General features: G+C 35.2%; 1 protein-coding gene across 2 annotated transcripts in view; it reads left to right on the top strand.

Annotated features, from left to right (window-relative positions):
- Positions 1-4,669: 4,669 nt before the first annotated feature.
- Positions 4,670-26,574, top strand: part of LOC118204178 (clotting factor G beta subunit-like) — a 46,557-nt gene continuing 24,652 nt past the window's right edge. Inside the window, exons 1-4 of one of the 2 annotated variants that reach the window (XM_085824704.1) lie at positions 4,670-4,911; positions 11,993-12,259; positions 17,704-17,938; positions 21,373-21,474. In XM_085824704.1, coding sequence (XP_085680830.1) covers positions 4,887-4,911; positions 11,993-12,259; positions 17,704-17,938; positions 21,373-21,474 — 629 coding nt within the window. In that variant the 5' untranslated portion in view covers positions 4,670-4,886. The remainder of the gene's footprint in view (positions 4,912-11,992; positions 12,260-17,703; positions 17,939-21,372; positions 21,475-26,574) is intronic. The other variant, XM_085824705.1, reaches the window with a different exon arrangement.

A 26,574-nucleotide genomic window follows, 5' to 3' on the forward strand; every position in this document is an offset into this window, starting at 1 on the left:
ACACAAATCTTTCTTTAAAAAAAGAAAGAAAAAAAAAAAAAAAAAAAGAAGAAAAAGAAAAGAAAAGGAAAGGAAAAAGAAATGTCAATTTTCTTCTTTATTTTAATGGGGGAAAAGTACCTGAAACATCTACAAACTAATTTTTTTTTATGATTTTAAAATTTTACATTGGAATATCTTCCAATGAGGGATGCCTTTCTATTTTTAAAATTAGGGATACAGCAATTTGCAAAGATTTTTTATTAAAATGCCTCAATTCTTTATTCTTACACTTCTATTGCATATTCAATGGCAATAGCATCATATTAAAACTGGAATTCTTGAACTAGACTTTCAGAATTTGAACTATTGTTAAATTCAACCGCTAGCATTTTTTCTGGTATTCCACTATCATTCTTAAGTCGCAGCAATCGACGCGATGATTTGTATGCGGTTGAAAACGGATTTGGTTTTTTGTAAATCAGGACAACTTTGGAGGAAAAAAGCCGCAATTTATCCAGAGGCATTTATTCATCTCAAACAGATGAACTTGACAGCTGTCACTCAGTTTTTTTTTTCTTCAAGGTCAATATTTCTTTGCTTTATCGAAAAGGATTTTAAAGAAAGTGTCCTAAGGGAAACTAGTCTGTGCTGAAGATGAATGATCCAAAACTACATAACCAAGGTCATGAAAATCCATATTTTAAAATGCAAGTCGTAAACTATATACATTAATACCTGAATTAAGATTAGATATGCAAAGAAACTCTTCAATAAACGTCATTCCGAATTATGTGCAATCGTTCAAGTATGCTGTACGCAAAACGTTTTCAACATTTTGTAATATATGTTTAAACCAGCAGGTATAGATTAAACCGGGGGAAACTCTCTTAATCTAAACCGCTATCTAATTCCTACCGCTACCTAATCTATCTAGTCACTACCTGATCTAATTTGCTAGTCAAATATGAACACGGAAACTCGCGATGGATATCTCGTACCCGATATGATTTTTCTCAGTTTAAATATCATAAATAAAAAAAAAGCTCATGTATACACCACATGTTTTCCTTGTATGGAATATTAAGTTGTACGTATTTTTTTTCTGCATTTCATTTAAACTCATTGAATTGAATTAAATCTACTTCTTCGATAGCGCATAAACCACAACAGAATAAATGCGCTCTTTAAAATTCCCTATATTTTATTTACCATAAACTCTGGCGTGACACTCTGGCGTTAGGTTTACATCTCATTCATTTTATAATGACCTGTAGTTTTATAATTAGAGCGGTTTGAAATCGCAACTTTAATTATAATCACCCTGTATTTTGAAATCAGGAATGTTCACTTTATTTTTTAAAGTCAAAACTGAGAAACTGATTTCTTTGGAAGATTAATTTAGTCTTACTTCTTTTAAATTTTTAAAACGCACGGACATATATAAAATTTAATTAAATTTTAATGTAACACTTAACTAAAATTTATCGGCAAAAGTTGCACAAAATTAGTACAAATATAAAAGCTTTACCCCATATCACTTTATTTTAGACAACCAACCTGTTTCGAGCAATTTTCTATCTGATTTACCCCTAAAAGAAAGCGCCCACCAGCAACCGAGCGGTAAAGTCGCTGAACACTGGTATTTCGGTCGAGGGCTCGAATTCCGGCGAACAGGACTGGCTTCATGGACGTTTTCATGGGTTTTCTGTATGTGTAACGTGTATACCAGCCGTTTTTTCTTAGAAAGTCCTCCACAAAGGCATACCTCCTCTTAGGCAGATAGCCCTCGAGTGCTTTGCCATAATTAAATAAACCAAACCTAAAAGAAAGAAGTGTGATCTTTCTTGATCTTCGAACACTGGGCCATTATAAGGACCAGTTGCTGAATGGCTTGTGCATAGGTTAGGTTGCGTAAACTGCACATTGAACTAAAACACGTTTATTTATACACCTGCTAGAAGCTCTGTTAACGATATAATACAGATAATAGGTAATTACTACTAAATGATAGAAGCAAATTATTTAGAAAGTAAATTATTGACCTCTTTGTGTCAGGATCTTGCTAGTGGCAAGATCTCTAGTCAAAAGTCTTACAGCGCTCTGAGTACTTGTTCTGTTTGGAATATTCCGCAGACTGAATCCAGTTATCACAAGAACGTTCAGAGAACATTCGATATAAGTGCTTCATGCGTGCCGGGAATGTTCGAGCAAAACGTTCCAAATCACGTCTATATGTAACAGTCCTAAAACGGACAATATTAAATTGTGTTTGTAACGTGCATGAATGTTCAATTAGAGAGATTTGGGCACGTTCTTCCAGAATAGTCGTGGAACATTTGAGGAGAACGCTCTAAACCCCTATGACTTCTATATATTTATAATAACCTATAGTATATAATGTATAAGGTATTTCTCCCGCATTCTTAGCGTGCCTTCGTTTTGTAGTTGTCTGCATGCTGGGCGCGTATTCCAGGGGTCCGTGGTTCGATTCCCGGCAAAGGCGTTACTCATTTTTCATCATTCTTGCTTCCAAAAAACACCTAATGTCTCTACAGTGGCGCCCGAACTAAAAGGGTGGTAAATTATGATTCTTCACACCCAGGATTTGGCCATTGGGTAACCCTAAAAAAAACCCAATCGCTCTTTAAAAAGGGGGAGTATATAAGATATTTCTCCCGCCTTCCTAGTATGCGTTTGTGGTGCGGTGGTCTGCACGCTGGGCGCGTATTCCAGAGGTCCGTGGTTCGATTCCCGGCGAAGGCGTTGCTCATTTTTCACTTCTCCTGCTTCCAATTAACCTAATGTCTCTACAAGTTCAATAAGGGACGTCAAAAAGTGGTACTACTAACACTTTTATATAGCATTCCTAAAACGCTATATGAATATTCCTGTAACAGATAACTTTCTGAAGCATGTCAATAGCTTAGAGTTCAATAGAGGGCAGGAGAACTTCAAAACGTGTTTCGACTAACACTTTTGTTCTTGTAACATTCCTATAACGTTCGCATTGTTTTATGAACGCTGTTCCTGTAACGTTCTACCAGAACGTCCTGAATCACATTTCGAAAAATGCGAGTGTTATACGTTGAAATGCACGTCCTAAGAAACGGTTGTAACCCATAACTTTTCGGTACGTCTTATAAAACGTTCTTCATAACACATGCTGGAAACACTTAAAAAAGTAAAAGTGTTGTAGGTCGAAATATACGTATTAAGAACACGGTTGTAACACGCACCACTTTAGTATGTCGTGTAGAACGTTCTATATACACGTAACAAAGTCACATAATAAACGAAAAGCTGTCTGAACGTGTTCTGTACGTTTCTGCGCTGTTTTGGAATTAGTCATGCCTTTTTTTAAAAAATTTCAGTTTTATCTTGGGTCCTCTGATTCAATGTAGTTGAAGCCGATATCGGGGAAGTTGCAGAGTCATAGGCCGGTCAGGCGCCTGAATTCTAGACATTTTGAAGACAAAAATAGTGCAGATGGTTAAAATCTCCTGACCCTGGACGTGAACTTATGGCCTTTCTAATGTCCCGTGACGTTATGGTCCTTATGATGTCAAATAGAGGCATTAGTGAACAAGTTCTTGCTTATGTAATGTCACGTCACAGCATGTCTTGTCACACCTCGTAAGAGCTCGAAGATTGTGACTTGTAAAGGGACCGCACACATGAATTTCTAATCTTCAGATGGTCCGTCGCATCCTTCTGCAAACAGTTGTGTATATTTCGTATTTCAACCAACTAGGTGTCTGCTTGTATTTCAACTGCTGTTCGTATTTCAAAAACTAGCTGTAGTTGTCGTTACTTTACAGATTCTTCCAAATAATACTTCGAAGCGATAACAAACCAAGCTTTGAGTCCTTACGCTTTGGAATCTAACGCTGTATCACAGGATATTCACTTTGCGCAAAGCGCTTAATAGACAGACAGTCAGCGCTTGATTCACCGACGTAACGTTTTGATTGGCATATCAAAAACCGTATGATTACTTTTGAGCAAATAATGCTAATTAGGCTTCTTTTCACACATTCTGTTAAAAAATGGGTGACACCGATTGGAATATCAAAGTACATCATTATTTTATTGCAAATTTGGACATGAGTGCCTTGTACTATATTTCTTAAGACAAATTTAAACTTACTACAGTGAGCAATATATATTTCAATGAAATTATTTTGCTAGGAATTTTACAACTTTCGTTAATGTAATAAAAAGTAATAAAAGCATTTTAACCTTGGATTTTTTTCCTTACGTATTTACCCATTACGTCCTTTTTTTTTTTTTTTTTTCCGCAGTGCAACGAAAGCAAAATTCTAGCAAACCTGAGGGAAAAAATAATAATAATAAAGAAAAAAAATTACGAAGAATAAAAATTAAATGAAATAAAACATTTGCAAGAAGAATGAAATCAAAATGAAATATAACAAAGAATCTTTTATTCGAACATTTCAAACGCAGAAATGGCTTAACGTACTGTTCTCTTAAACGTATTTTAATGACAGTTCCGACTTAGCTCACAATACCTGAGCGCAAATTCTAATTTTATTTTCTGATGAAATAAAAAGTAAAAATAAAAAAAATCCTCTTGCGAAAGACTGGTTTTTTTCCCCTTAGCTGAATTACTCTCACTAGTTGACCTAACGCACTTGTCAGAGAAAGTAAAAAAAAAAGGAAAGTGTTCAAAAACGTGAGCAGAGGTTACTTTTCTTTGCGCGTCAATTGCGGTTGCGGTTTGACAGGCAATCAAAACTTCTTGTCCAAAAAGAACGGACAATCGGCATAAAACCCGAACATTCTACCTAAATAGACGCAGTTAAAACGCTACTTTAGAATAAGAGATACTTGAATGAGAATTTTTTCTATGCAAAAACCATCTAGCCTTTGAAAACTTATAAAAGATGATTTTGTTTCCGCTACAGCTAGGTAAGTGCTGAAAATATTTTAAAATTTATTCTATTTTGAAAAATTAAAGATATAATTTATTATTGTATTGTTGCGGAATCCTAATCAAAAACAAACGATTTTGATTTCTTTGAGAACGATCTTGGCTGGGTTATGTTTCAACATAAAATTTAATTACTAGTTTTATTTCCTTTATTATTTCGGATAAGTATTTTCGTCTGCCGAAAATGTTTTGAACTTTTATGTGTTTGCTGTTAAATGGCAACTACTGAACCCCCTTTTCTATAATAATCGATTCATTATGATATATGCTTGTTTCCCAATACTGGTTTGGAATTAATTCTGTGTGGAAATAAATAGTTTTATTTCACATAACGATATATTATTTTCACTTCAAAGCAGTGTTACGAATTTTGAAGGAGTTCGTTTTGAATTATTTTAGAATTGCGTTTAATGGAGATGGAGTTTTGCAGTTTATTGATATGGTTCAGTGTTGTAATATCTGTAGATATATGAAAAACAATATTCTAAATATTTCTAGCCACCTTTCATAAAAACAGTGAGCTGTGACAAAATATATGCATAAAGTGGTTAATAATATAAATAATTCAAGAAATGAATTCGAACGATTTTTTTAAGAATCGTAACGTAATTTTATTTATGTTTTTAAACGTAAATTTTATTTTTCTTTATTAACGGTTAAACATGGCTTTATTTATTACCTGTTTATTAACAGATTATTATTATGAAATGATGTTTTTACCAAAATTTGATTTACAATAATCAGTTTTCGTGTGTAAAACTTATATGCAGTTTAGCATATAAGAGTACTGTAGTAATGACGTACAACTACATGATGGTTATTTTATACTACAAGCGTAACGTATCCATACTAGTAAACCCCCTCGATTCTCTAAAGAGTCAAATAATATTTTAAAATTAAATCTCCAACAATCTGTCTCGATTAAATTTTAATGTGTTAATACTGATGTTAACCCATCGAGCACATGGAGCGAACTAAAATTTTTTTACTGCTCAATGATCTCTCTGAGAATTTATTTTGATTACCCTCAATTTCGAAAACATTTCTTGTAAATGTAAACATTGATGAGCTGAATGCGACCACGCTACACACAATTTTTCCCCTTTGCTTTTCTGAATCATATTAACTAATATCTCATGTCATTGTTAACGCTGAAAATGATAACTAAAGTAATAAAAAAATCTGAAAGGTTTCAGATTTTAAATTACTACCAAAGGGGCGTTTTTTTAACGTTTTGTGAGTTACCTTTAGTTATTAAACATCATGTTCTTTGCCACTTAAACCATAAAATTCAGTTCAACAGCAATGTCGCAAAATAATTTTAAAACGAGTATATCTTTAGAATTCCCGATACACAGTTCCGCGAGCTAGAGATAAAAAGTTTTTCTTTTTAACCCCCCGTAGAGTGTTGCCATTGCTCGCTTTTAAATCGCTGAGTTCGTTAAAAAAATTCGTTAAAGTTCTACAAAATATGAAATCGATAATAAAACAAATTCCAAATTTCAAATTTGGACTTTCCAGATGCCCATATTCGCACTAGGATTACGTCATTCAAAATTGGAGGGCTCTAGGTACCGTTGTTTTATCACAATGAGAGAAACATACATACATTTATGCAGATTCTTCATAATTTAATTTCTTCAAATATAATACATTAATATATAAAATAGTATTTGGTGGCAGCGATTTGAAAAGTGATACAGCCTTTTAAAATTTTCAACGCAAAATGAAAACAATAGTCCATCAGGGAGAACATTTGAACTAACAATTAATAACAATAAAGTAAGCAGTAGGCTAAAATAGGCAACTCATGTTTTAAACTCATTCATCTCGTGGTATTTGCAAACTAACGTCAAAGCAGTTCACAAAATGCAAATCATAAAATTAGATCTAATAATACGGCTTATAACTACCTTTTGTTTGTATTATTGGAATCGTAAAACTCACAGTTTTAAATATATCAACATAAACTGTTTACCAAAACTACTAAAAATGTTGCAAAACTAAGGATTCCATTTTAAATTGCTTTATAAATAGTTGCTATTCACAGCTTCGAAACAAAGAGTAATTAAATTAAACATTTTGATATTTTCCAGTATTTTCAAATACCGAGTCAGAAATTTTGTGTGTCGATAGTTTGTATAAATTTTGTAAATAACACGCCAGAAGAGAAGGGGGAAAAAGAAAAAAAAGAACCAAAATTTGGAACCTTTTTTACAACTCCATGGGATATAATTTTTACAGATAAATATACAGGGTGGATGCGGGTATCTTCATCATACCGATATTTCAATCAATTTTTATCCTAAAGATACACAGTATACCGAATATAAAAATAAGTATGGCAACACTTAACGCTCTGTAAACATGAACATTTATCAGTTGAGTGAGTCAACGGCATACACATTTTTTCCCCCTCTTCGCCTTTTCTCTTATAAGATCTCATAAACGCTATTGTACTTTTACTACTTGGAAAGAGTGTTATGCATGCATAACACAGACAAGATGGTAGTTTTCTTTTTACATAAAGAAAATGATTTCAACACAGCAAAATAAGTAAAACTTGCTGTTTATACTGTAGAGACATTAAGTATTTTGGAAAAGCAAAGAGATATGAAAAATTAGCAACCGCCTTCGCCGGGAATCTAACCACGGACCTCTGTATACTGGCTCAGCGTGCAGAACCACTACACCACGAAGGCACGCTAGGAAGGTGTGAGAAATACCTTATAATACTTAAAAACAAATAAAATAACTTACTGTATTTCGGGATGCTAGATTTTTCCTTTTCATTATTTAGCAGAATATAACGAAGCCTCGTTTTCTGCAAAATCCATGAGGGAAAATAGCCTCGTTTTCTGAAAAATGTATTTGATAATTTTTATTTGAAATTAAAGGCAAACAAAGAACGAAATTTATTAGTTCGATCTTTATAAGTTCTGATTAATATATGAAATAAATAGTTATTTTGTTTGTAGGGTTTATATTTATTTTAACTAACATTTATTTTAAGTTTAAACTATCTTTCCTGTCTAGTCTTACTTTCCCCTGGAATTGCCAATGCCAGAGTATGTAAATTTTAGTAGAACGCGCAAGGATTCAAATTATCAGCGGAAGTATTCTGAGTTAAATAGAAGGGAAACGAGTTCGAAGGTGTGCTTTCTTACTTCCCGAGCGTGGAGGTGGCTAGTTAGAAATTGAAGAACCACGCGTTTCGGCCTGTGTGCTTGCCTCGGCAGTTTGTTAATCTTTCAACGTAATATTCAGAGTTTGCTGTATTATCAGCGGTATTTTAGAACGCGGTGAGGTTAGTTACGTTTAGAGAGCCTCGTAGTTAGTCACTTGTTACTATTCTTTTCTTAGTTTCTTATTTTTATTTTACCGCCGGGTCGGCGTAGTTTGTGAGCGTCAAGAGCACGCATTTGTAATTTCTAAAGTTGAATAAAAAGGGATTTAAACCCTTCTGAAGACTTTGGTCTACTTTCCAGTTCTTAGCAATCACCACTATTGTTGCGTGCAGGTTGGAAGCGCGCAACGTTACATGTTAATCTATAAACAAATTGTGAATCTTTTCAAAACGTTTTTTATATACATAAAATTTAAATAACGCGATTTGTTATTCAAATGAGAAGGCTTTCTGAAGACAAATTTTCATGGGTATTCTTTTAATGCATTTATGTGCAACATCGGGATAAAAAATTATTATTCAGGTAAAATATTTGGATGAGCATTTTCTTAGCAACTGTGAAGTAATTTATTTCCTCGTTCATTTAACCCCTCCTTTTTAACTAATTTTATCGTCCGAAAATTGAGAGGGGAAAATTCTACGAATCATCAATGAATGAGGTTAGAAAAAGGAGTTGGAAAACCTACTGGAAGCTATCACAATATTATTTCTTTAAAAGAAATCCCCATTCAATTAAGCACACATGTTAATATTAGCATTGCAGTATCTGATCGTATATGACTCAACGCGACGTGTCCGGCTCAGTTACCTTGTAAAGTTCCGGGAGCAGCTCACATGAATGAGTCTTGACCGCAGTTCACAACAGGGACATCAGAGGGAGGAGAACAGAAGCGTCGGATTTCGAAAGATCAAACGCATCAGCAGTCGATAAGGCTATAATGAACTGGAACGTAAATAACAGAAGCAAGTTGAAATCTCGTGTTTGGAAAGTTTCTTAAGTATGAGAACGTTTACCATGTCCGGGTAGCATATCGAAGAATCTGCACAAAATACGTTTCAAATAATACATGCGAGGAAAAATAAAATGGATGAAATGATAAAACAAAAAACTCAAATGCAAACTGATTACACTATAAGGTATTTCTCCCGCCTTCATAGCATGCCCTCGTAGTGTAGTGATCAGCACGCTCGACGCGAATTAGAGAGGTTCGTGGTTCGAGTCCCGGCGAGGGCATTGCTCATTTTTAATCTCTCCTGCTTCGAAATTACCTAATGTCTCTACAACACTGAACAAGAATAAAAATGAAACTAATTAAGTGCAATTTAGTAATAAAGTAGCCCTGGGAGGGTAAAGCTATGTACAATAGACGAAGGGGAAAATGATGCGATTATTTTAGTAATTTAATCATTACGCATTATTATTTCTAATGTCAAGACTATTAGTTTAAGCTGCGTTTAAAACGATATATACAAAATTTATAGGATTAACCGTTGGTTAATATAAACGACAATGGAATCCGCTGGAGCCTAGATCCAATACTTCTTAATTTTTGAGATAAATTAAATTTTAGCTAGATCGCACCAAAGCCCTAAGAGGGCTCCGAAACGTCTTTTATGTAAATGAACCACTATTTCAGCAAAAAATTCTTTTGATTGTAAACAAATGAAAATTTTATTTTGATTGTAAGCAAACCTTAAAAATCGATTCTACCTTCTGAACGCCCTTCAACGAAACAAACCTTTCGACGGAATGTACAGTCCCATCCACATGGCAAACACTCCTTTTCCAGGAAGGCCCACCAGCGGCCGAGTGGTAAAGTCGCTGAACACTGGTAGTTCGGTCCGAGGTTCGAATCCCGCGAACGGGCTGGCTACGTGGGCGTTTTCGTGGTTTTCCACATGTGTAACGTGTATGCGAGCCAGTTTCCCTTAGAAAGTCCTCCACGAAGGCATCCCTCCCCTTAGGCAGATAGCCCTCGAGGCTTTGCCATGATTACAGACACCCTTCTCCAGGAAATACAATGAAACCCTGATCTTTAGTGTTCAATGTAAAAGACATGAAATATTGCCCTGAAGACATTTTGGTACGACGTAACCAAATAGGGAAGACTAAAATTGTCATCTTACATTTCATCTTATTTCCCAGACTAAAATTGTATTCCCCATATTGGAATTATATTGGCAGGAAATCGTGCTGGACTCTTCTCTGTTTGTTTTCATGCCTATACATCCTCTGTTAAAATGTATTCCACACTCTCTTACTGTTTCTCTACTCTCTCTTATTCTTTCTCTTACTGTATCAATAGTGACCCTTTAATCGTTTTGCATTTATGCTGGACAAATAAAGGTCTTTGTTTCTATCATCTCTTAAAGTAGTGCATTTTACTGTATATTCAAGTTTTAAATTTATTTTTTAGTTTATAAACGAATCTATTTTTTAGTTTATAAGCGAAACTGTAATTCCAGCCGGTGATCCAAATACGACGAAGTTCAGTATTTTATTTTATTACTTTGTAGAGTCATTAGGTTATTTTGAAGCAGCAGACAAAAAAAATGAGTAATGCCCTCACCGGGACTCGAACCTAAACCTCTTGAATACGCTCTGAGTGTGCTACTGTTACACCACGAAGGCATGGGGAAAGGAGAGAGAAAGTACCTTACATATTCTCCCCTTTTAAAGAGCGGCTGGGAAATACGGGATTCAATCACCAAATGCTGGTGGTGACGAATTATCGTCCCCCACCTTTTAGTTCGTGCGCCACTGTAGAAATATTAGGTAATTTTAAAGCAGAAGACATGAAGCGCCGAGTGTGCTATCGTTGCAACACGAAGGCATGCGGAGAGGAGGGAAAAAGTACCTTATATGTCAACTATTTACGAAAAGTATAATAACTTATAATTTTTTTTAAATATTTATCAACAGTTTTATAATTTATTAAACTTTTATTAATCCCTTTACATTTTGTTGAATTTTTATTTTAATTATTTAATCATTTTAATCATTAATATTTTACTATTATTAATTAATTATTTTTGTACCTCTTTTCTGACGTCCGAACCTTCTAATTTTAGAAATGACGCCGTGTTAAAATGTGTTTTAAGAAAAACTTGAGCCAGCTTAATTAGTTTCCGACTATTACCTATATTTCAGCTCAACATTATCTTGTGTTAATTTAAAGTCTCCGCAAGTAGCAGAGGTTCGTCTGTCGTACAAAGCCGTGCCTTTCATTTCATTCAAAGAATGGCACAGCTTGTGCAACAGATGAACCTCCACTACTTATAGAAATTTAAATGAATGTTATTTGCAAGAATTATATTCAAATATCGGTAACGTAGTCTGAGACTACAATACAAAATAATCAACTTAAGCTAGGTCAAAATAATTAACGCCGCGTATTTTAAGCGTCGGCTAGCAAGATGCTAAAGCCAGACTTGGCAGAGTTGGCGATAATACGCAACAGCATGGCGAGTTTGCCAGAAGCTCTAATCTAAACGCTCAAACTCTCCGCTTAAATACACAAACAATTAATTTGCATTCTGGAGAGGACTAAAGGAAAGGCGAAGTAACAGTTTAGGTTCAAATCATAATAACTGGTTTACTAACTCTTTGATAGTCATAAACGAGCACAGCTCGCGTTCCAGTTACGCACCGCAGTGGGCGCAAACGAACAAGCTCACAATATAAATTTACGACTGACAGATATCACGCGTATTTAGGGAGAAAAAAATCGATTTTTCTACCATAAAACGTTATAAGTTAAATTAGCACTTATGACCAATACTATAGAATTACTGTTAGTTATTATAAACTGTGTATGTTTTAAGCAAGTTACCCGAATTCTCTTAAGCTTTTTTTTTTTTCTTTTCAACAGTGTTTATCGTAGGCTTGCCATGGGCCGCAAGCGTACGTTTCCCAACCCTTCGCAAGGTTTCTTGCCCTTCAGATGATGGGAGAATAAACGACTGCATCGTTATCACGTCTTGTCCGTTTGCCTTGACCTCCATTGCAAGGGGAAAGTACCCAAAAGTCTGTGGGTGGGTGACGGAAGTTCCGTTGGTCTGCTGTCCTAGAGATACTTCGACGGAAGCTCCACCACACCTCGACGATGAAAAGAAAGTCAACAGACTTAGTCCTAAAGGTACAGAATTTATCATTGCCTCGCATGTTTTTCCCATTCTCGTATTTCATCCTATATTGCCAGGTTCTGAAAATTTTAAAAATATTCGCGTCATTTCCCCATTCCTCAATGACAACGACCTCCCTTAAATTTTAAAATGCATTCGTGCACGTAGTGATTATTTACCTCTTACTAAGCACGGCAGACTCTCGCAACTACCTGCGAAAGTCACGCCAAACGTTTCCCTTCTAACTGTTGAACGCTATGGCAGGCTAATGCAAGAACCCACCCATCAAAGTAAAACGACCATGGAATTACATTCAGTCTACAGTTTTGCCGAGTCAGCCGCACATCCACCTTCTCTAATTATTGATGGATGATTTGAGGCCTAAGTAGTAACAGAGACAACAATAAGAATGGGTGAGCTTTCAGGTTACGGATAGCTAGAATTGAAGACATTTTAATAGATACTGGAATGTTGTTAATACTACTATGTATTCTCATTGGAAAGTAGGTTTCTTTTAAAGAAATAATATTGTGAAAGTTATTTGCAGTTTATTCATGACAACTTTTTATTTTTCATACTTTTTTTATACTTTTTATTTTTATATTTACTGTAACCGCGTTCTTCCGAAATTAAATGATTCGCGTAATTCCCTCCCTCGGCACATAAACGATCATACATTCTTGAAAGTGTTTTTACTGAAAAAAGAAAAACTGTATGCTTTTTTCCAGGCAGTTTTTAATGACATGAAGTTGATTTGTTGATTAACGTGGCTAGAGATGGGAATGGGCGGAGGGGTCTAGTTTGGTTTAGTTTATTATCCGCCGATGGCAGCATATTAGCGTGAAACATTATTCTGTAGGAGTTAGTCAGGTGGATCGTCATGGTATGCGCAGTGACGTAGCTAGAGCTTTTGCTGCCCGGGGTGCCCATTTGCCGTCCCTTCAATGCATATCAATGAATCCAATCTATAAAATGTAAAACTACATACAGGAAAATAAATGAAAGTTCCGTGTTAATTTTTAAAATAAAACTTTAATTTTAACGTCTTAAAGTGCTATTTAGCTTGCTTTCTATTACAAATATTATTTTTTACATTTCTATTATTATTATTATTATTTATCATAATTAAATCGAAGGCTTTAGATGTTCGTTTCATGACTAGACGGTAAAGCATTTATTAAACACAAGATTTGCATTTTCATATCTTATATGCATCTGAACCGATTTATATACGTATTTACAAAAAACTCCTCTCACAGCGAGTAATACTTATAGCAGTTATGAGGAATATTCGCATTATTATACTGTAATTCGAATAGTGTAATTCGCCAAGCTGAATTACAGTATTCGAAATTTCATTGTAGACACTATGGTTTAAAATAAATTGTAAAAGTTCAAAACGACTGCCCTTCTCGGTTTCGTCTTCCCAAGCAATAACAGAAATAGAACTCTGTAGTATTTCTCTCTCTGTGGAGGAAGAGATAATAATTTAATTCTCATTAATATTTTCCATTCAAAATCTTCCATGGAGAAAGGCCTAGCAAGAAAGTGAATCTCGTAGGGTTGCTTTTGATTTGGAAGCTGAAGTTAAGTCCTCCAGAGCTTACATGATAAGCTAGCGAGCTATCTCTGCGTTCGAAATAGTATTATGACAAAGTCTTGAAAAATTTCAACATTTAATTTTAACTTTCAACATAAAAGACACCACTTGTTCTACAGGCAAACTACCAATAGTGTCTATGTAAATTAAGCAGTTAACAGTCTAACAGTCAATTAAATTCAAACGCCGGTAACCTAGTGTAGCACTACACATTCAACAAAACAAGCTATAAACTGGCTGAGTATTTTACCGGGGCATAAGTCTGAAGTATCGGAAGACAGAGAGAATGCTGAAGCCGAAATAATCACTTTCGGGATAGGTCTAGTTTGGTTTAGTTTATTATGGCAAAGCACACTAGGGCTATCTGCCTAAGAGGAGGGATGCCTTCGACGAGAAATTTCTAAGGAAAATTGCCTCGTATACATGTTGCACGTAGGGAAAACCCCAGGAAACGCCAATGCAACCAGTCCATTCGCCTAGATTCGAACCCAGGACAGAACTACCAGAGTTAAGCGATTTTTACCCTCGGCCGCTGGTGGACCTCGCTTTCAGAGAGATATCAGACATTGAAAATTTGAATGGGCCAAAATGGCTTTTGATATTATGATGAAAGAGGAGCTGTTTGTGCTATGTGCCTTATATGTGTTCTGTGATTTTTAGTGTTTAGTTCCGTTTATTTTAGTGTATCTTAATGTACCTTTTTGTGTTTTTAGTGTGCTTTATGTGTTTCTTTATGTTTCTTTTTATATGTTTCCATTTATGTTTTATGTTTATGTCTTGTTTTGTTCTACCTCTATAACCATAACCTTCAGTTGTCTCACGTTCTTACAATGTACTACACGTAGTGTAGCCCTTGTATGGCCATGTTAACTTTTGTTTTTAAGATCCTAATAAACTCCCGGGGCGGCCTCATGGGACTCCAGGGAGTGGGGGGCTCATGGGGCTCATGGAGCTCCAGCCTCTAGATAGTGGAGGACGCGGGGCATATGCCTGTTTACCTATGTTAGACACCATGCGCCCCCGTCCTCCGTCACCTGCTGAAGCAGGATTTCAAGCATATGTCGCATCCCAAAACATGGGTCAGCTGAGTTTTGGAATTTAAAAGTTACAATGTATTTTCTCTGTCCTTCCAACATGCCTTTATAACGTAACCGAAACATGCTCGACGCGTATTCGGGACTGTCGCAGTTTGAATCTAGGTAAGGGCATTGCGAATTTCTTCAGTTTTCTGTCATTGAAATCATTTTAAATGACTCTACAAGTAGTTTCTGCTTGGCGCCACTAAGACATGTGAGGAAAAATAAATCATCCTAGAGAAATATTCCAAAAAATCAAAAAATAATCATCCTAGAGAAATATAAAATCATCCTAGAGAAATATTCCAAAAAATAAAACTTATAACCCCAAACCAGCATCATTGGTTTCCCCTCTTCTTACTCAGCTGAAGCAGGCTTTAGTCAAGCCAATAATTTAATCAAGAAAACAAGAAAGAAAGTGAATATTTTTGACAGAAGCGAATTAAGATAAATAATTTCAAGTTAAATATTTAAAATATTTTATCAGTGCATCAAGCGCAGCCACCAAACTGATTAAAATCAAATTTTTGTCCCTTTAGAGTCTGTAATTTTGCTTCTGAAAATTTGAAAACTTGTTTATATTTGTAAAATTAAAAAAAAAAAAAAAAATTATAATAAGAGATAAATATATTATAAGCCATTTTTTTAAGATTCTTAGTCTAATTTGTAAGGTATTTCTCCCACCGTCTTGGCATGTCTTTGTGCTGTAGTGGTTCTGCACGCTGGACCGGTATTCCAGAGGTCCGCGGTTCGATTCCCGGCGAAAGCGTTGCTAATTTTGTCATCTTGCCTGCTTCCAAAAATACCTAATGATCCTAAATATCCGTGTCCGCTACACATACGTATCGGCTAAAAGTCCTGTCGACCAGCAAGTGTCTCGTCCGCCAAGTGGTTGATGGCTAAATGTCCGTGACCTATTAAAATCAGTCAAACATCATGGTAATGTTGAGTGTTTTCTTCGACCGTCCAATCAGTATAGTGATGAGAAAGCATTGATGTTCGTATAGTGTCTGTGAGGCAAGGGGACATTCAAAAGCCGAATGTCATTTCGAAAAGTTAATGGTAAGGAAAGGTGGGGAAGACCCTCTGACCGCTTCCCTGGGCACTCTTCCTAACAACTGGCGCGGAAATGCACAGTTGGTGCGGCAGGACCATACCTTTACTACTGATGGCGAAATTATGGTGTCCTGCTCACTTGGACCTGTAGCAGGCTGTTTCCTTCGATTATTATGGTGCTACATAGTATGAATTTCTGGCAACTAGCCAAATTCACAGTAAATATTGTTACGAAATGTACAGGCGCAGTAAGATGAGTGACAAGACCAATGGAAGATCTATGACTGCCTTTGCTGAATTCCAAGAAAAGATGGAAACCATCTTACCACGCCTGTACATTTCGTAACACTGGTGGCAGCGGTGGGATGGCTTCCCCGCGAAGCAGTTTTAGGATTACCACAAAATGGCAAGGGAAGGCAGGGTTGCCATATTTGGCGAGAAATCGCCCATTTGGCGACAATATATTATTTGAGTGCCTAATTCTCTAAAAACGATTCCACGAATTTCGTATTCACTTGATACGGAACTATGGAAATTTCTCTATTTTTCGTGGCTAAAATTACCGCTTCGTGGTCACGGTTTTGAGGCAATAAAAAAAAATTCACTGTGAATCCTGAAAGGGCTTCGCGAAAACGTTTTGTAACATATTTTGAGAAATGAGAAAAACACTAGAATATCAGTGTATTGCAGACGAAGGAGATTACTTTGAAGGTAATGTAATAACTATTAAACAATAATCAAAATTTTGTGTCGTATGGAATCAGTCTCGATACCTTTTGATTACAGCAATATACTACGAGAGACACTATCTTATTACCTAAAGGTACATATAAGGCCAACTTACAAATATTGTTGCGTGCGTACGAGTTCGTAACAGATTGAATGCACAAGTCCGATAAAAGATTAATAAAATTTATTCTTATCATAAGAAATAGAACAAAACGCTGGAATTTTCCTCAGACATATTCGTACAAGTGTTCACAATATCAGAGTGACCGCTATACTGAATAATGAGTAGACCGCTATACAACCAGTAACTATACTTTAAAATACTAAAAACGTCAAAATAAAACCTAGTTCAGACAGAAAGGGAAAGCTAATTCAGATATCTCAGTCCGAAACTACGTTGTATTTTAACTAAATAAATCGCATTTAACAGTAACTAAACAACTGAGTTGAGATGTCTCTCTCCGGAACTTTTTAAAGCTTTCAATTGGTCGCGAGAGAGTTCTAGTAATTTCTTTGTTTCTCGAGATTTCTGTAAACCAACAAGAGGAGAACTACGGTTACAGCTAACGCAGTAGTCAATTACATTTATTCAAATTAAATATAAATCAAAAAGATATCCCTTTATTCAATGTTAAATGCATGTGCTCTTATATTTTTACTTTTCCGGCGTAACTTTGTATTAAAAACTCGTCTCACGCTGCATTGCACGAGAAAATCAAACAAATTTAATAATTCTGCTAACATTAGCTATCTAAATACAAAATTCGTAACTCTTGAAAAAGAAGGAATTGTGGTTGATCGCCTTCAAATTCCGCAAAGCTTTTATTCCAAACTTAAATCATTTCATTTTAATTAGTAGAAAAATATAAATAAATAAAACAAGACTACTTTTTTGCCTAATTTTAAAAGAATTTTGAATTAGTTAAACATGGAACTGCACTATGTGAAAAAATTATATTTTATTTATTTTAGGTTATGAACGCATTTATTTTTCTAGGGTGTGGAATTCGAATCCTTCCTCGTTTGGACGAAGATGAAACTGTGGCATATCCTCCTTTAAATACAAATGATACTCTGCCAACAGGAATTGAACCGAGGACTTTGGAAAAACTCGTTCAGAATTCAACTTTAGCGTTTGAGATCGATCCCTTGCCACGCCAATCAGGTGTTGCCCATCCCCCGGTCCTTTTTGCTGTTGGAGGTGCGTCAGCTACAGTGAAATGGCCTTGGATGTTAAGTAATCTTCTGATATAATTTATTTAAATAAACGATATATATATATATAATAATTTATTTCCTAAACAGTATTGATTAATTGATTATATTATCTCCTAAATATATATGTATGTATATAATAATAAAATTCCATAGTCAAAAATACATTTGAAATTCTAACTGTATGTTCTTTTCATTTTTAATGGCGACGGTCTCTTATTTGAAAGTACGTGGAATTGAATCCACAGCCCCGTAGTTAAGTTGTTTTTCCCGCCTTTTCTACACGTACAGTTATAGAATGTTCTGGAGATATTTAAAGCGAACTGGAATGGCTGATGAGGTTGACGTCATTTTTTGGAAGCTCCGCCTTTCCAGAGGCTATAAAAGGACTCGCAAAGGAATATCGGGGTCTTTTCTTTCATGTAACGATGCAGTAAACTTCATACAAAAAGTTATTAGTAATTCTTTTTTATTTACTCCGGAGATCTTAATTTTTGTAACTGCCATTCCTCCTGACCAATAATAAATGGATCCTGTTTTTTAAACTTATCGTCTGATAATTTAAGCTACGACTACATCTATGATTCTTCACCAATCTATTTATTCCGGACAAAAGCTGGTACATCGTGTTTGCTTCTTTAAGATAATTATTTTAACAAGACAGAAATTATTCATATTGATATTTTCAAATAGAATAGTTTTAATTTAAATCAAATAACGGATTATATATTTATTTTCGTGTTCTTTTGAAAGTTATTTTTTTATTGCATTACTGGTTTTGTTTGCTTTTTCAAAAACGAAGTAAATTTCTATAAAAATTCAGCATGTGAAAATAAGATACAGAAGAAATCTTTCAAAAATGTTTCTTTCACAGTGTCATGTTGTACATGAATGAAAATTCTGTAAAAGGTTTAACACTGTTTTATAATCATTTACGGTTCTAAAACTTCTGTTATTACGATAGAAACATAATTTTAATTTTTTTTTGTAGCAGGTGCCCCGTATCAAGCAGGATAAGTAAAAACATAAAATACAATTTTTAGACAGTGTCATATAATAAAAAGAGTAGGCAAGATGCAAAGCCTTCGCCGGGAATCGAACCACGGACCTCTGGAATACCGGCTCAGCGTGCAGAACCACTACACCACGAAGGCACGCTAAGAAGGTGGAAGAAATACCTTATAAGCTTCTTTGCATGAAAATAAGGTAGAATGGGTGATTATATCTATGAGGCGGTTTGGTTATGTTGGATATAACCCTACACAACCAGATCGCTTTGATGGGTGCAGTGCTTAATGATGCTAGCTTCCGTATCACTGAATTCGGATTCGAGTCCCTGAGAAGACTTGGCTATTTGTAAGGTGCAATGTCTTTTCTTCATGGGAGCACTTACACGGCGTGTCAAAAGTTCTCTCTAGTGGTTGGTGGTAGGTAAAGAAGAGTTGGAGGCTTTTGGGTACACTCTCTGAGTGCAGCTGTAAAAGGTGACCAAGGCCCATGCCAACGACAATCGAATTCTTGCGCTTCTAATTACAATAAAATTCATGGACTTGTTATAGTGTTACTGTCAGGCAACTGAGATAAATCACAACAACATATGACGATGATTCTTGATTTTAGGAACACTTTTTCTCGTATTTCAGAAAGCAAGAGGTAACGCTGATCTTATCCATCCCACTGTATCTTGGTAAAACGACCCGAAGAACAATAATTTATTGCCACTTATGTTAAGCTGAGCCCTGTGATGCTTCCGCACATGCGCGAAGAATGTTTAGTAACATCTTAATGCAATCTCCCGTTTTTTAAATACTATCTGGCGCACAAGCAATTAAAAAGAACACAAGGGAGATAAAAAGGATGCCAAAACATTTACATTATGATGCAGTAGACGCCGCTTAATGTGATTGTGGTTAACATTGCCATTTGGATATTACGTATTACCGAATTGCCGAAGCCCTGCCTATTTATATACGAAAAATACATCGCTTATTGTGATCAATAACTAAAATAATATTATCAAAATATTGCAGAATAAATATTTTTAAACTGAAGTAAAGTTGCCAAATAAGATCAAACTAGATTATAAAGATTCGCAAGTGACAAAGAAGTGTCCACGATTAAGGAATTAGGCCACCAAATAGCTTGCTTTCAATTTTAATGTCTTTTAAAACTAAGCAAAAAAAAAGCAACCTTAGTTTTTGGGAAAAAATTTCTACAGAATCCCGCCCCTCCCTTTTTTTTTTTACTTCTGAAGAAAAACAAATCATAAAAACATGTACTAATGCTTTTTTTTTTTTTTTTTTTTTTTTTTTTTTTTTTCAGTTTAAAGGGGCTTTGTCCCTGAAAGACTATTGTTTTCGTTTTGCGATTTTGCGTTGGTTTACTAATATAAATGTCTTTTTCACTTTTCAAACTGTTGCCACCAAATGTTAGAGTCCTGCAATATATTTGAAGAAATTAAATAATGAAAAATCTGCATAAATGTATGTATATTTCTCGCATTCTGATAAAACAACGGTACATAGCGCCATCGAAGCTTGAATGACGTAATCCTACTGCGAATATGGGCATGTGGAAGTCCAAATTTGAAATTTGGAATTTGTTTCATTATCGATTTCATATTTTGTAAATCTTTAACGAATTTTTGATTAACAAACTCAAGGATTTCAAAGCGATCAATGGCAACGTTGTACAGAAAAAACATTTTTATCTCCAGCGCGTGAGACTGCATATCGGAAATTCTAAAGATATGCTCAATTTAAAACTATTTTGCGATATTGCTCTTTAACTGAATTTTATGGTTTAAGTGCGAAGAACGTGATATTTAATAAATAAAGGTAACAAACAAAATGTTAAAAAAATGCCCCTTTGATCGTAATTTTTTTTTTCTCCTAATTTTTAATTCTGCACTGGCGTATTCTCTTCCTGTAATTACGGGATGCCTTCCAAGTATTGAGATCAAGTGTTCAGCATCAGTCAAATAATTTGCAGAAAGGTTATGAACAATTCATAAATGAACTTGTCATTCACTAATGAACAATTCGTAAATGACATTATGAATAGTTCACAAACAAATTTTTGCCTTTTGCTAATTAAAATGCTATCAAAGTAAATAGCAGTGGGCAAACGTGATCATATTAAGCACAGTGCCTCCGGTATAATAAGGAAAAATAACTCTTGAATACTTCCCCGTAATATATATTTATAGTTATCTATGTGTTCCATCAGCGCGATTTATCGGTTCACTGAAGCCCTTAGCATCGTAAATCATTTTTAAAATGCCTTCAAAGAAGGTAAAGTTCAAGTGATTAAGCAGTTCTTTTGATAAAGAGACGCTCGGATGTTGAATCTACAGCTATAATATCGGTTTCATCTAAGTTCAGAAAACTTTCGTGAATGCAATAATTTCCTATTTCATAAAATACATATTTATTTCGCTATTTGCATTGCAGGTGGCAATTTTTAATGGAAATACTAAGAAACAGCTGTGTGGAGGAACTCTTATCGATGAAAAGCATGTCATAACAGCAGCGCACTGCTTTGTCAGTCGAAGGTAAATTTATTAAAAATTTGTAAAAAGTAATATTTTTGTACTATAAGATTTAAGGGTAAAAACATTCTTTGAAAACTATTTTAATTGCATTTTATTAGTTAGCCTCTGTTTTTAATTCCAAAAGACCTTAACTTAGTTGTGTTATTCCTATATAAAGGCAAGTGGCGTTAACTTTAAATTCAAATAGCTTTCCTAGCAGTTCTAAAAATCTGAACGTTCTAGTTATTGAAACGCCTAAAGAAAATCTAATTCGTCAATTAAGATGTTTTTCCAATAACTTTTGCTTCAGAAAAAGAGGAAATGGAATTTTTTGACCAACAGCGTTGGGCAACAATGAATTTATGTGTTTCTTTTTTCCTAACATGCGCCTCATATTCCTTTGCGCGGAATTTTAAAGCTGTCTTGGTTTGATCAATGCAAATTAAACCATTCTAAAAAAAGAATCCTGTATATACTCCAGGAATTCATATCTGGAATGGGGTCCTTCAGTACGGAACTGCACATTTTATTTACAGAAGAGAAAATGTTTCGAAAGTTGAATTTCTATAAAACACGTGCAGTTTCATAACTAATCGATGGAAAGAAAGGATTTGGATTGGATTATTTAATTATGGCAAAGCACACGAGGGCTATCTGCCTAAAGGGAGGGATGCCTTCGTGGAGGACTTTCTAAGGGAAACTGGCTCGTATACACGTTACACATGGGGAAAACCACGAAAACGCCCATGCAGCCAGCCCGTTCGCGGGATTCTGGAAAGAAAGGAATGATAACACGGGCCTTATTAATCATCTAAAATGAGAAAGATCTTTTCGATGCGTTGAAATAAAAATTTTTAAACGCTTGGTCGATAATGTTAGGTGAAAAACCTCTGTCAATAGCAGCTACTTTTAAGTAGTTTAATTCTTGACCAAGAGCCGACTTGGAAGATCATACTTGAAGTCAGCAAACGAAGGAATAAAATGAAACTACTTTCTGTTTAGGTCGAATGATGTGATTTGAAGTGTGGTGGAAGGAAACAGATGAAGGTTTACGGTATAGGTACAACTCTAATATACGCCCTAATTTCACCAAATGTGGCAATATATGTTCTGCGCTGGTTTTTGGCGCGATTGCGTGTTCTATGGCAACCCTGTTGACGTTGAAAAATCTTCCGCTGGAGCTCGTTGGTTCGCCTCTGTGTCTGAGAAGATGGGAGGGAAAGATAAAATGGTAGTTGTTGAATTGAAAGTTCGGCAAAAGGAAATATCATTGTGGCTATCCTGTTGAGGGTTAGTGGGTATTTGGAAGTGTGGAAAGAGGGTCTGCGAAATTATTTTTAATGGCAGTGCATGATAGAAGTAGGGATTTGTGATTTTATTTATTTGTGAACCATAGTATAAATTTTCTGGATAGTGTGTCTGGCTGTCATGTAAATACGATAGTGATTACGTGGCGGTATGAAATTTATATTTCTGCTATTCGAAAACGCATTAATTCATGGTAAGTGCATTTTATTTTATCCTTGTTCTTATTTTGTAAAATGTTATGTTCATTGGTTCCTTTAGTATGAATTTCTGTCGTTATTGTTGTTTTTTTAAATTGTTTAAATTTATTTTAGTTTATTTTGTTGTTTAGTGTCTAGACTGTACAATTCGTAGATGTTTTTTAAAGTTGAAACAGAACGCTGTGTACATGGTATTATTTGAAATTTATTGTTGTTATGTTATTTTATTAAAGCGAGGAGTGCGTAGATCGTAGATTCCTTCCTTGCCTAAATTATGAAATTCGTAGAATTTTTTTAAAGTTTAAACAGGATGCTGTGTACATGGTATTCTTTGAAATTTATTGTTGTTATGTTAATTTATTAAAGCGAGGTGTGCGTAGTTGGTAGATTCGTTCGTTGCCTACATTGTGCAATTCGTAGATGTTTTTTTTAAGTTAAAACATGTCGCTGTGTACATGGATTCTTGTCAAATATTTTTTGTTAGAAACTTTACGTTTTTGCTATCTAAATTTTTTGTTTTTGTTTCGGATTTTTAGCTAAATTGTGTGTTCAAAACGTAGTTTTTGCATGTGCGAAAACCGCGTTTTTGGAGACATTTTAGGCTAAAAGTTCAAAATGTAGACAAAAAATTTAGATAGTAATATTATCAGGTTCAATGTTTCTTCTAACCTTCTTCGGAAACATACAATGACCTGACTAGAACAGAGAGCTTACTAAAGCTATGTTCACTAATTGTAGTAAGTAGACAGGATACAGACGAAGGGTATACAAAACCCTTTATTTTTTTCTTTATATACAATGACTTCCGTACTTCGGAATACAATGACCCTCCACTCGGGGTCTAACTTAAAAGATATCAAAATAAAACTAAACTCTAATTTAACTTTAGAATAAGATTGGCCTTATAATAACAGGAAGCGTATGTAGCACAGAGACTGTGAACACTACAATACGTTTAATTTATCAAGAGGATTAAAACCTCTGGCCTGGAAGGCAAAGTAGCAACTGCGTAACTTCTAAGGTAAGCGGCCTGCTTCGAACTCACGGCTTCCTCTCTTCTGCTTGGCAAAAAGGCCACACTTAAATACTTGGCGTTCGCCAGACAACTTTGCATAAACTCCTTCACGCTTATAATTCTGGCCGGAAGTAGAAAATAAGAAGTGATAGTAAAGATTTAAAATAAAATAAACGTTAGTAAAACTTAAGATCCTTACATACTTCCCGCCAGAGTTAATTAGTTTGAAACTGAGGTCTAAAACGACCTTGTTGAAAACTTTTAGCTCTAGAAACTAACGCGAGGCCAACCTTTTACAATCATAACTTAGCTAGAAACTAGAAAATTTTAAAAGAAAGAAATTTGTTACAATAGCAGCTCCCGGAATATACAACAATCTTTTTTCTTTTTCATCTGTACTGCATCTAAACAGGAGCTTTATTCAATTCTGGTTCCTTCCAGAGATCTGGAAGGAAAACTAGTTTAATGAAATGTTACAGAATGACATTGCAAATAACATATAGAATATACTTTTCTTAACATTCTTATTTCATTCATGACTATTTTAATTATCTCTCCCCGTGCTCTCTGACATGTGTTGTAAAAACACCAAACACGAATGTGTTTCTGTCTACGTGTGCAACACTTCCTCCTACAATCAAAACACTAACGTGTTAAAATTCAACATACGAGACCTCTTAACACACCCTAATTTCAACTCTAGACCCTGAGGTACTATTCTGAAAGTGGCTAACTCTAAAGTGTAGCGTCAGAGAGCCTAACTACATCATTCAACCTTTAACACATATTCACCATGATTTAATCTTTACAGTCACACGAATAACAAATTTTTAACATTACTTTCACTTTTACCATATCACGGTATTTCTAAACATTCAAAATAACAGTTCACATGTATACAAGAACATATCAAGATGCCGTTAATTTTACACATTTGAAAACATACATTAGTAGTACATTGTTAACTTCTATTCTTTTCAAAGCAAGTGCCAATTCTTTCTACATTGAAATAATACTACATTTCAAAAAGTCTTTCAGACTAAAACTTCTTTCTTGTTAGAATGTTTTAAATAAAATTTATACAATAACTTTTTACAATATTTAAGTCTTTATACAACGCTATTATACATCAACTTTAGTTTTACGCGCGAGTAATTGAAAAACATAATAAGAAAATCGGTCACAACTCATTTCTCGCCCTTTTGGCGATAAAGGTAGACCTCGCATGAGGTAAAACTTCTTGAAATCTGCCACTTGCAGTAAGAATGAAAGATTAACTTAAGTTTGTAAAGTAACATAAAATTTTACTTATCTTTGTAATATTCAGACATCCTTTTCTGGGCCCAGTCTTTAAAGGTGCTGCAGACCGTAGCTTGGTTGATCCTCCTTCTTGTACGGGCTCGCCCTTCAGTGCTTTCCTCTGGAAGCTTCCGTTTTTCACCACTACGGCCACCCTTGAACATCTTCCTTTTGTGCTCTGCTTGTGGTCTTGGCCGTTTGAAGGCAGCTGGTCTTGGTGGAACCGGGAAACTTCTGTCGTGATCCTGCTTGGACCTCGTTGTTGGCCGTTCAAATTTTTCTTGTACTTTTTCCTCCGCCGCTGATGGCCCTTCCGCAGTTCGGCGACTTTTGCTGCGGAGAGTTCTGTCGGATGAGTCAATCTTCCGTTTCACAGCCGGGTTATAGTTGCCGTCCTTTCTCCCGGTCTTTTCCACATACGTCGTCCTTCTCCCTTCTTCATTCTGGGGGTGTTCGTGAACTCTGTTTTTTGGACGGTGGAACGGCTTCTTTTTCTTTTTACCTTCAGTTTTTCCGCGGGGCAATTTTCTTTTCACTTGCTTCTGTCTCTCATTGGCTTGCCCTTGTACCTGTCGTTTTCCCACCTTTGGAACTTGTACCTGCGGTGTCTGCCGTACCGGATCCTGCAAAAGATCTGAAAAGATTTGCATTTTATTACAATCGAAGTAGGGCTTGATTTGATCAATGTTTGCGGAACAGGTTTCACCATTTCTTGCCTTTAACACTACAACAGCGTGAGTTATTTTTTCTATAACATATGGTCCTTCAAAGCGTGGAAAAAATTTGGCAGTTTTATCTTCTGGTGCTGAAGAAAGTGAATGCTTAATTTTTAGTACTTCATCCCCTACTTTATAAGTTACTCCCGTCGTTTCAAGTCATAATACAATTTTTGTTTTCTTTGTGCTACTTCCGTATTCTTTTTTGCTTCTTTTATTAGTTTTTCTATATCACCCATTTTAAATTCTGGGGCTCTTTGTTGCACATAAAATAGTTTATCTAACGGTGTTATAACCTTTCTGCCTAGAAATAACTCAGCAGGAGTTTTGCCCGTTGTATCATGTTTTGCGGTCCTAAGGGCGAAAGCAAATTCATTGACATAGTTATCCCAGCTTTTATGAAAATTTTTAACATAACTACGGATAATTTTCACTATATTTCTGTTGACCCGTTCCGCTATATTTGATTGCGGCCGATACGGGACCATTTTTAAATGACGTATGCCCAGTTTTTGGCACATGTCTTCAAATATATTACTTACAAATTGAGGACCATTATCCGATATAACTTTTAGGGGCGCCCCGT

Source organism: Stegodyphus dumicola, chromosome 10, assembly GCF_044657685.1.
Source record: "Stegodyphus dumicola isolate Sdum_Otavi_A_Nest chromosome 10, ASM4465768v1".
Taxonomy (NCBI): Eukaryota; Metazoa; Arthropoda; class Arachnida; order Araneae; family Eresidae; genus Stegodyphus; species Stegodyphus dumicola.